The sequence below is a fragment of the Misgurnus anguillicaudatus genome, chromosome 3 (genome assembly GCF_027580225.2).
Source record: "Misgurnus anguillicaudatus chromosome 3, ASM2758022v2, whole genome shotgun sequence".
NCBI lineage: Eukaryota > Metazoa > Chordata > Actinopteri > Cypriniformes > Cobitidae > Misgurnus > Misgurnus anguillicaudatus.
Window position 1 is genome coordinate 13070084 of NC_073339.2, and position 12129 is coordinate 13082212.

Here is a 12129-nt window from a genome sequence, read left to right on the forward strand (position 1 = left end):
AACCATAATGAAATTTAACTATTACTTTTGTCTCTTATAGTTTGGTAATGTTTTCAAGAAACGTTTTACAAACTATCTGCGAATGCTAATTCAGAAATTCAGGTAAATAAACTATTAGTCATAAATTTACTAAAATAGTAAATGGCAGGTTTACTTATAATATAACATGGTTTTATTACATAGAGCAGCTCCATCTGTTATTTTCACTTTATCATTATAAAAAAAATATTTGAGCCCATATTGTTGTGTGTTTTCAGTAAAGGCTCCATTGTGACGAACAGTTCACTTGAGTTTAACAGCACTGGCGGTACAGTTGCAGCACAGCAGGTGGTTGACACAATTATTCAAGGAATTCAAAATGGAAATTTCACCTTCAAAATCGATCAGAAATCCATCAAAGTTACAGACTCATCAGGATTCACAGGTCAGTAAATATTTTTTTAGATGTGTGTTTTCATTAAATTATCAATACATACTTTTTTAAAGTATGATTTAGTAGATTCCCATGTACAGCAATATAAAAATACTTACTTTTTTTTACAGCGTCCTCCAGTTCTCGAGTGATCACTAGTATGCTCACAGTTCTGTTGATGAGTCTAGCATCACTTCTGCTGTCAGGAGTGATCCGCCTATAAGCACCACATTCAGATGAAGAATCAAAGAAAAACTATTCCTGCATTTAAACATGATTACATGAAAACATATTATGAATGATCATGTCATCTTTGATCTTTTACACTCATTACATACTATTTAGTAAGCATTCAGAACCAACAACTTATTGTACTTTGCGCAATACCTCATAAGCTGTAACAGTTATCTGAAACAGTGGTCTTATATTTAGAGCCAGGTGATGTATTTTATGTCTGATTAATGACATTTTGTTTATAGCTCTGTTATGTGTATGTGTATACTGAGTTGGAGAAATAATGAGGATAGGTTTATACATCTTACATTTACACCGACTCTGAACATTTTTCCATGCCACAGTAATTGCACACACACACATATATATATATATATATATATATATATATATATATATATATATAGAAAAAAAAGAGAGAGAGAGAGAGAGAGAGAGAGAGAGAGAGGGGTATTATGTTAAAATTTAGAAATGGAATTGTTTTGTTATGAACAGATTTATTTAACCTTTGAGTAATTTTTGTAATTCTAGAGAAGAAATTGTATAAAATATTAATGGTAACATTGTAAATTCATTAGCTATCATTAACTAACAATGATAGTTTTTCATTATTTATTAATATGTTAATGCCAATTCAGTTATTCAGTTATTCAACAGTATATTGTTCATTGTTAGTACATGTTAGCTAATATTTTAGTTATTTGTTAACAAATACAACCTTTTTGTAAAGTGTTACAATAATAACAATTTTTAAAAGTTTAAATTCACCATGAAAATAAAATGAAAAAGTATAATTTGTTTTGGAATATTGTGGTATTTTTTACCAATGACTTATCTTAGAGCTTCATTATTTTTTTTAATTCATGTGCACTCATAATCTTTAATCAAAAACGCAAATCTCCTCCCCTCCTCAAAACAATCTCTCTTTACTTCCGGTCATATGCAGGGACGCCGGTAGGGGGAGCTTAGGACAATTCTAAGGACCCATGAACTTTTGGGGGCCCCAGCCAAGAACTGTGCCACATGTGCAAACCCCTTAAGTAAAATAAATACCCCTTGCCTTTAATGTCTTCAGCTTTCGAGTTATTACAGGGAGCATGGGTGTTTACCAAGTTAACACTTATCACTTGGTACGTATAAAGAAGGACGATGAGTGGAAGACAGCATTTAATACACCATCTGGACACTGGGAATACTGTGTTTTACCGTTCGGCTTATCTAACGCACCAGCTGTCTTCCAAACCATGGTTAATGAAGTGCTGGGAGACATTATAAACAAGTTTGTCTTTGTGTACCTCGATGACATTCTCATCTTTTCTCCCTCCATGCAGATACACACCCAGCATGTTCGCCAGGTTTTACAACGGCGGAAAAGTGCGAGTTCCACAAGCAGTTGGTTTCGTTTCTGGGTTTTGTTATAGCCGAGGGAGAGATTCGTTCCGATCCCGCCAAGGTCAAAGCGGTCGCCGATTGGCCAGTGCCCGACACTCGTAAAGAGCTTCAGCGATTTCTGGGATTCACCAATTTTTACCGGCGTTTCATAAAAAAATTTTGGTCAGACCGCTAAACCTCTTACCGTTCTCACTTCCTCTAAAACCTGTTTCCGTTGGAATAGTGAGGCTCAGGAAGCCTTTGATGCTTTAAAAAACAGTTTCATCTCTGCTCCCATCCTCTCTATTCCAGATCCAGCTAACCAATTTATCGTGGAAGTGGATGCTTCTGATGTTGGCATAGGCACCGTTTTATCTCAGCGATCTTCTGTTGACAGTAAAGTGCATCCTTGCGCCTTCTTCTCTCATCGGTTTAACCCAGCGGAACGAAATTACGACATAGGTAATCGGGAGCTGTTGGTGGTTAGACTCGCTTTGGGTGAGTGGCGCCACTGGTTGGAGGGAACCTCGGAACTCTTTCTGGTCTGGACGGATCACAAAAATTTAGAATACATCCGTTCGGCCAGAAGGTTAACATCTAGACAGGCTCGTTGGGCACTCTTCTTCGACCGTTTTTACTTTACCCTCTTGTACCGGCCAGGTTCCAAAAATATTGAACCTAAGTCTCTTTCCCGTCTGTTCGATGGTTCTGATGTCGAGCGGACTGAAACTATTCTCCCGGAGGAAGAGTGGTCGGTGCCCTCGTTTGGAGGATCAAGCAGCGGGTGAGAAAGGCCGGTCGAGAGGGAGAAGTCCCGGAGGGGTGTCCGACGGGTCGTCTGTGGGTTCCTGAACATTTACGTTCCGATGTCATCCGGTGGGGTCACGAGTCTAAATTTGTCGGCCATCCAGGTATTCAGAGAACGCTGGCTGCCACCCGCCAGCGTTTTTGGTGGTCTTAGATGACTACAGACGTCAGACAGTTTGTATTAGCCTGTTCAGTCTGCGCTTGTAATAAAGCATCTAATCAACCTCCACATGGTCTGCTTAAACCTTTACCTGTCCCCTCCCGCCCCTGGTCTCATATTGCCCTTGATTTCGTCACTACCTTACCGGTGTCTGAAGGTAACACTGTTGTTCTGACTGTGGTGGATCGCTTCTCTAAAGCGGTTCATTTTATTCCCTTACCTAAACTCCCTTCTGCCAAAGAGATGGCTCAGATTCTGATCAATCACGTTTTTCGGTTGCACTGTCTTCCTACTGATGTGGTCTCAGATAGGGGTCCTCAGTTCATCTCTCGTTTTTGGCAGGAGTTTTGCAGACAGATAGGCGCCACTGCCAGCCTGTCTTCTGGTTATCACCCACAGACCAACGGGCAATGTGAATGGGCTAATCAGGATCTCAGTCGAACTCTCCGCTGTCTGTCGTTTCGATATCCGAATTCCTGCTGCCAACAGCTTTCGTGGGTTGGGTATTCGCATAACTCCCTTCTTGTCACGTCTACTAACTTATCTCCCTTTGAATTATCGATCAATTTTCAACCTCCCCTTTTTCCATTACAAGAACCTGACGCAGCGTTTCCGTCTGCTCTAGCTTTTCGTCCGCAGGTGCAGGCGCACTTGGAATCGAGCTAAAACCCTTTTATTACAGAACGGCAGGCGAACCAAGGCTGCGGCTGATCGATACCGGCGACCCCCACGCCGTTATGTGTGTGGTCAGAAAGTATGGCTTTCCACCAAAGATTTGTCTCTCCGGGAGCCCTCTTGCAAGCTGCCTCCTCGTTTCATTGGCCCATACATTATTGTTAAGGTTGTCAGTCCGGTAACAATCAAGCTTAAGTTACCACCTACTCTTGGTCAGGTGCACCCTGTTTTTCATGTATCCAGGGTTAAACCAGTGATTTTCTCTCGCTTTAATCCCCCTGCATCTGCCCCTAAACCCCCCGCCCCGTGTCTAGTGGATGGTGCTCCTGCTTATATGGTTAGGAGATTGTTAGACGTTCGTCGCAGGGGCAGAGGTCATCAGTACTTAGTGGACTGGGAGGGCTACGGTCCGGAGGAGAGGTGTTGGGTTCCGGCTCGGGGGATATTGGACCCTGGTCTGATTGAGGATCTTCGTCGGCGACAAGGTGAGCCCCCTCCGGGATCGTCCGGTGTCTCTGTCTCTGCTTCGGGATTCTAATCCTGTGTTCGGGTTCATGTTTGGTTGTTCCTGGTTTGTCTCTGTCTTCTACAGCTGGATTTACTGGATGCTTAGCCTTCAAGCGTACGCAAGTTCGTTTCCGGATGTTCCTGTTTATGAGGAGGATTTCACTCTTCCCAGAGGATTACTCTGTCTGTGTGGCTGTGTGTGGCTCACTGTCACTTGGGACATCTTTGACTTTGCTACCCTTTCTATTATTCAAGAGTGACTTTCACTACCCTGTCTATCATTCAAGAGTGACTTTCGCTACCCTGTCTATTATTCATTCTAATAAACTACTTACATTGAGAGTCCGACTCCTGGCAATTTTTTCCTAACAGGTGTGTATATGTATTTTTACGATAAATGTAATACTGTCCGCAATGACAAAAATAAAGGTTTATTTTTGATGAACAGTGTCTCTGATTAAAACTTTTGCTTGTAACATCAAGAATTCATTTAATGGAATATTCAGTACGTGTATAGTTAAGCAATGCCCTAACAACCTCCGGGGCCGTCAATAGGGCTTATTCGCAAACACCGGAAGTCGCTAGCCGCGGCCATCTTGTTGACATGACATCTGTCCTGCTCATAGCCGAACGTAGATTTGAGTCGAGGGGAGCAGTAGCCTAATGGCTTAATCTCCTCTGTATTAAGAGAAGATGAGCTTGATTATTGTGGAACAATATCAAATAGACCCAATAGCTTTGAGTAAAGATCCGTCCTTATTGCCAGCCGTAACTTATCCGGATATTTATAACTATATCGTTCATAAAGTATCCGCATTCATCATACAAGCACTGAAGGGCCGTTCACATTATAACTATAACGATAACTATATCATCGTCCACATCACCAAACAATACGTTTATGCTAATTCGCTCACGGCTCTCGCGCAAATCACTTGCCTTTAATATTGCTTGTAATAAAAACTTTTGCAGATGTCCTCAACACGCTGCGTTTCGCGTAACTCTAAACAGTGAATCTAATAGTTTGTATAATCTCTTACCTTTTGGCATAACAGTTAGTTAATGTAATAGATTAAAAAGCATTACGTAGTCAATTTTCACAGCAACTGGAGGTAATCTAATGTTATAGACCTGAGCAATGAGCTTCACTGTCATTTTAAGTGGCCATGCACTTGAAGTTCAAATAGATTTTAATGCTATCAATGGTTTATCCTTTATCAGGTGGGAAAAATCGCTCAGAAAGTGATCCCAATGATGTCGTTCATTGTATCTGTACCGTTATAGTTTTGGTGTGAGCTCCCCTATTCTGTTTAATATAAAACGATTTTCAAAACTATGTAAACGGCCCTTAATTCCCTACCTAGTATCAATGCCAGACCTATTATTATGTTCATATAGTTATTAATACTAATTAAGTAACTGTCTCAATTTATGGCAGCTTATTTGAAAGAGCAGTTTCAGCCACTGCTTACAGCTAACCATATGTGATCAAATTATGGGGACAGACTTTGCTGTGAGCATATATCCCTAACGTTACCTGGGGTAAAATGATGGGGACAGACTTTGCTGTTTGGAGTCTCTCCTTCGCTGGTTCAACTCCTCTGTCTCCTTTCATGTTTTCTGACAGTCGGTATCGCATAAAAACTAATTCCGGGGTTCTTTTTGCTGTTGTTAGAACATCCGTGTATTTTTATTACACAGATAGTGATTAAAATATGTTAATGCTTAGCGCAATAAAGCACATGCACTCTCATATCTGCGTTTTAAAAGAAACTTTTTAAGTTTTAAGACATTTTATCCCATCTTCTGGTTTGTATTCAATGTGTCTCCTATAGAGATGCGCGGTTGGCGGTTACAGCCGCGGACTCCGCGGATAAACCGCGGATCGGGCGGATGACGTGACGAAAAATAATATTTTAATTAAATTCGGGCGGGTGGCGGATCGACTGCTTGTTATTAGCTTTGTTCTTCAAAGCATACGACCTTAAAGGTGAGCATTATGTCTATCAAGGTGGCAGGCTCAGAAGTTCGCGAAGAGAACTGAAATGAGACGGTCTAGCCTTCAGAGGACCCATAATTTGGGTCACCTGTTCACGCGCCCCCAGTAGCGCCCATCGCGCCTGTCAGCAATAAACAGCGGAGACATTTCTGACTTATTAAAATAAATATGTAATCAGAAAAATATGAATTTATTTTAGAAAATATGACACATTGATGTAGATTAAACTATTCAACAACAGTATATCAAATAATCAACCTTAGAAATATACGCAACATAAACCTAATAATATTAACACAAAACATAACTTATAATACTAAAACAGTGACAAGAAAAAGTTTTCTAAATACACTTTTATTTAATAAAGGTTTTAATTGTTTGGGATAGCCTCGGCATGTTAAGGATCCATTCGTTCTATCATTAACAGCGCAGAGAAATGAGGACGCATTTTGACACAGCCAGTGCCGGGTTAAGCCTTTGTGAGGCCCTGGGCTAAAGCTGGTTTGAGGCCCCCCAATATACACTGAAAAAAATAAAGGCTGGATTTACTAAGTGCCCCATTGCGTAATTTTTTTAGTAAAACTTACTAAAAAAAGGGGATGCAAAAACGATGCACTGTCTATATTTTTTTGTAAATCCAGTGTTTTTTACAGCGTATGTGCAACATTAAATGGCTAAAATTATTTAAATAAATTAAACAATACACTCTAAAAATGGCTGGGTTATTTTTGACCCATAATGGGTAAATATTGGACAGAACACGTGCTAGGTTAAAAATGTACCCATGCTGGGTTAAAAATGACCCAATGTTGGGTTGTTGTTATGCAACCATGGGGTATAATAACCCAGCAGTTGGGTTAAAATAACCCAGCATTGGGTCATTTTTTAACCCAGCATGTGTTCTGTCCAATATTTACCCAGCATGGGTCAAAAATAACCCAGCCATTTTTAGAGTGTATTATCAAATAATTTTACAATCAGAAATAGCACAGAAAATAACATTTATTTAATAAAACTTACAACAAAAAGTGCCTCTTTCTGCTCTTCTTTAAAAAGAATTCTTCAATTAAATCATTAAAATCAAGTTGACGCAAAAATAGGCTGAAATTATTTAAATAAATTAAACAATATTATCAAGTAATAATTTTACAATCAGAAACAGCCCAGAAAATAACATTTATTAAATGCAACTCACAACTAAAAGTGCTTCTGTCTGTTCTTCTTTAAATATAATTCCTCAATTAAATTATTAAAATCAAGTTGACGCAAAAGTAGGCTGAAATTATTTAAATAAATTAAACAATATTATCAAGTAATAATTTTACAATCAGAAACAGCCCAGAAAATAACATTTATTAAATGCAACTCACAACTAAAAGTGCTTCTGTCTGTTCTTCTTTAAATATAATTCCTCAATTAAATTATTAAAATCAAGTTGACGCAAAAGTAGGCTGAAATTATTTAAATAAATTAAACAATATTATCAAGTAATAATTTTACAATCAGAAACAGCCCAGAAAATAACATTTATTAAATGCAACTCACAACTAAAAGTGCTTCTGTCTGTTCTTCTTTAAATATAATTCCTCAATTAAATTATTAAAATCAAGTTGACGCAAAAGTAGTAGAGCCCAGAATTCTCAGCCCGAGTCCGACCGAGTCCGAACTTTTTAATTCTCCCCATTAGGAATCTGTGTCCGCAGATATAGTTACTGCATCGTGTATGTTTGTGAGTAGAAGTCTCTGCTGTCTGCTGTGAGGTTTTTATGAGAGAAGCACAAACTTTTTAATAGTCTATTTAATATGTAAAACTTGAATTTGAAATAAAACTTACTGCGGAGAAGTTAATGAGATCTCTATCGTCTCTCTTGCTACGTGACACAACAATTATTTATTATTTCAAATCCGTTTACAAGATAAATATATATATACATTGTGTTGTTAAATTGATGAAATTATCTTGCTATATACGCTACATTTATTATGAGAAGCCTTTTCTTTTTACTGTTACACTGTAGACAGTAATATATGTATATTATATAAAACTCTATGGTCGTGAAAGCACATTATCCATTATCTGTTGGTTCATGTTGGTCTAGTTTAATTCAGGGTAATCCTTTAATAAAATGTATAATATGTTCTAAAATATTTTATTTTTTGTAATATTCACAGCGCACATTCTCTCGGATCGTTTTAAAACATTTTAAATCATTCTGCAAAATTCTGCATAGATTTTGCAAAAGAAATCCGCAGAAATAGCAAAAAATAACTGCTTACACAGCTTGTACAGCTGTACTCTTGCAGCAATTAAAGCAGTTCAGTTTTGTTTTAAATTGCAAAATAGTTATATTTCTTTTATTTTTACATTTTAGAGCAGTTTTTGTTTGTTAAAGTTTTTATGATAACTAGTGGTTAGCGGCCGACAGCAAGTTGACGACATGTATGATGAATTGAGCCTCTAAATCAACACTTCACTTGCCTATAATAACAACTATTTAAAATAAATATTTTCAGCATATCACAATGTTAGTTTAAACGTTTATTATCAACACACACTATTTTTAAAAAGCGAAGGCAGGTTGCTCTGGGTGCAGAAATTAAAAAATAAAAAGGGCTATACAAAACGAAACGAAATAAACATGAAACAGAATAAACATGCATGTTGCCTTATCTTACAACTTCGCTTTTGGATATACATTTTTTTAATGTAAGGACTTACCACAGAAGATGGCTATTCGTGTATCCATCAAACAGTTAAACTAAGAAAAAAGTCGATACATACACAAACAAGAAATAAAGACACAGCCTTCTTACACGAAATTAATACAGGGAGAAGTCTTTAATAGATTATGTCTTGGATGCTGTCTTACGTTAAAAGTGTACCCGTTAAAATATTATTACTGCAGTTAAAGAGTTTATTTTGATCATGGTTTGATCTGGATAATTCTGAAATTAGCCTACTTTTCAGTCATTTGCGATGTTACAAGGTTGAACGTCTACACGTATACATGATTTGCGAGGTACATTTGCAGAGGTACATTTGCAAATGATTCATAAATAATACCTCTGTATTTTAGAAGTAATGTATACTCAAACTCTAAAAACAGCAATGTGATTGCGGATGCGCTGAGAGAGAGAGAGAGAGAGAGAGAGAGAGAGAGAGAGAGACCGCGGCCTTGTACAAGAGTGGAAATGATCGATGTTATTTGAAGTCGGCTCTTAAAGGACAAAATATCCCATAAGCTATTACGTAGCTATTATAAAAAAAAAATTCAGAACATTCTTGCGACCCAGTGGTTGGGGGCCTCTGCTCTAGGTAGCACTTACGCATAATTACGTCAATCAAAATGTTTTTAAAAATTCAAAATAGAATTGTCTCGGAGGCCCCCTAGTGTTCAGGGCCCTGGGCTGCAGCCCATGTTGCCCATTAGGATAACGCGGCCTTGGACACAGCTCTTATCAACGCCGGCGAAGGAGGTACGTGGCAAACTCAAAAAAATGAGAATTAAAAACAAAGGAAATAAAAGGTCAGAAAAGGGTTGCCTGGAATAAGTTTTACAAAGTGGTAAATCAGGAGGATGACACTAGTGCAGACTATGTAATTTGTGCGTTTAATTTAGGCTATTTATTTATTTTTGTCCCATGTCCGATCGGAGACTGGTCTTTATGATTTAAAAAGAAAGCATTCAAGTGAACAGTACTAAACGAACTTGAAGCAAAAATTAATTTCAGCAAATGCAAACTTCAATCAAACATAGTAAGAGGTGAAGTATAGCTTTAGCCTACAGAAATGCTTATTGCATTAATTTTTAAATGTGTGCGAGGTCCGTGCACGTCCTTCGCTAGCTAAACGAGCATTAAATATTAATGACGTTGAGTTTATTGTTTTTATTAATTTATATTAACAAAACTTATCAACAAAACATCGATTAAAATTAAGAGACAAATTATCTGAAACGAAATTCATTTTAAAGTAGAAAACAAAACTTAAATTAAACTCGAAAATAATGTCTGACCCATTACAATTCTCCCTTCATATTGGCCTTTACAACGCCCTATGGCGTTTAAAATTACAGTCTATCTTTCGTAATAAGCTAACTAAAATTAAACAAAACAAAACATAAACACATTACAACAATATTCAAACCCAACAATACTCAAACATAAATATAAAATAGACATTATGATACATGTTAAAACAATCCGATATAGCATTTATAATAGCTGGTTGGTAGATGTTTACTATTTTTGTCAAAACCTCCGTTGCAAACCTCCATTTACCTGAATAAAATAATTTTTACTTTGAAAATGATGCGCTGTCACGTTAACACCAGCTGTTTGTTTACATAAGACTCCATCTACATTTACACTCAGCGCAACGTCTGATTTCTTAAACTAAAACAGGGTCTGCAGCGTTGACGAACGAATCCGTTTATGAGGGTCGAAACCGGGATGTAGATGAAAGGCGTAAACGTAGCAAAAGTAACGCATTTTAAAGGATAAACGCATTAATGTAAACATTGCCTGAGTTCACTGCTTATATTCTAGGCAGTAGTAGTAGTAGAATTTCTAGGGCTTTCTAGTCTCGCGGCTGTCATCAGCAGCGGCTGTCATCAGCAGCGCCTTGCATCGCCCAGTCAGCGGATGGCGGGCGGGTGCGGTTTTGAAAACTGGTCAGAAACGTTGGTGCGGATGGATGGCGGACGGATGATGAGTTTTGTGATGCGGTTGCGGATGAAATAAAAGCCCATCCGCGCATCTCTAGTCTCCTAACCTCCAAGTGTGTATATGTGTATTTACGATCAATGTAATTCTGTCCGCATTTTAGATTTAGATTTAGAACAATGTCTGTGATTAAAACATGTCATGTTTTTAAGGTGAAACGTACAAGCGTATTTATGACAAATACTGTTGAATCTAAACTTTTGTTTTGTAACATCAAAAGTTTCTTTATAGACAATCAAGAATCAAACATTTAAATGTGTCCGAGTAAACTTATATCTGATTCTAATGAACTGCGTTGCATCACGAATAAAAGTGTAATAGTTTCTTTAGTTTCTAATCAGACATGTGTTTCAGATGTTGCTCTTATGAATGTGTGTGTATGTCTGCATGCACTCGCGTGTGTGTGTGTGTGTGTGTGTGTGTGTGTGTGCGCACGTGTCTCTGGATGTGTATGTGCATCTCTGTGTGTATCCACTTTGACAAAAGTAAAGATTTATCTTAGTGTCTCGTGAACCCCACATAGGTTGTGATTAAAACATGTAAGTTACAGGGATGTTTTTAAGGGGGAAGAGCCCATGCGTGTTTTATGAAAAATACTGCTGGATCTAAACCTTTGTTTTGTAACATCAAAAGTTTTTTATAGGCAATCAAAAAAATAAAACATTTAGGTATGTATAGATGTCAACTATGCTGCGTACCGTTTCTAAAACAGATGCAGTGACCAAACACTGGTACAGGGCCTGAAAACCTAAAACAATCCTCTGGGGTTTCAAACAGTTGTTCAAAATTGTTCTGTGTTGTGTTAATCCACGTTAAGTTTTTGGCAAAGTTCCTGTGTTAAGACGAAGAGCTTCTCATCCGAGCAGGTCCTGTTCTGCTTCACAACCCCCACGGTGGTGGAAGTTTGGGCCCTACCACTTGATAACGTGGGCCCTACCACGTGATAACTACCATGGGCGTAGATTTAGGGTGGGACGCTAGGGACATGTCCCTACCAATATGCAGGGAAGACTGAATTGGCCCTAGCAATAATTTCGACCAAACAATTAATCTGTATTTATATATAACCACTGATGTCCGTCTTATTCTTGTGTTTTCTATTTTTTACTATTATATATTTTTTCAGGAATCATTTAAATGAGATTAGAAATCTTTTGCAATCCCGTTCTGTAAAAATAACGCTCTATGTGGTACACAAATGGTTAACAGCTTTCGTTCTCTGCAATGCCCGCCTCCGTA

General features: G+C 37.9%; 1 protein-coding gene across 5 annotated transcripts in view; it reads left to right on the forward strand.

The window, feature by feature from the left end:
* The window catches only part of LOC129445276 (uncharacterized), an 88828-nt gene that overhangs the window by 42362 nt on the left and 34337 nt on the right, over window positions 1–12129 (forward strand). For 4 of the 5 annotated variants that reach the window (XR_012365805.1, XR_012365807.1, XR_012365806.1 and 1 more), the window contains 3 exons: window positions 41–102; window positions 258–424; window positions 544–939. Coding sequence is in view for 1 of the 5 variants with exons in the window: in XM_073861684.1 (XP_073717785.1) it covers window positions 41–102; window positions 258–424; window positions 544–635 (321 nt within the window). In the remaining 4 variants the exon portion in view is untranslated. Of the gene's footprint in view, window positions 1–40; window positions 103–257; window positions 425–543; window positions 998–12129 lie in introns of those variants that run through there. The other variant, XM_073861684.1, reaches the window with a different exon arrangement.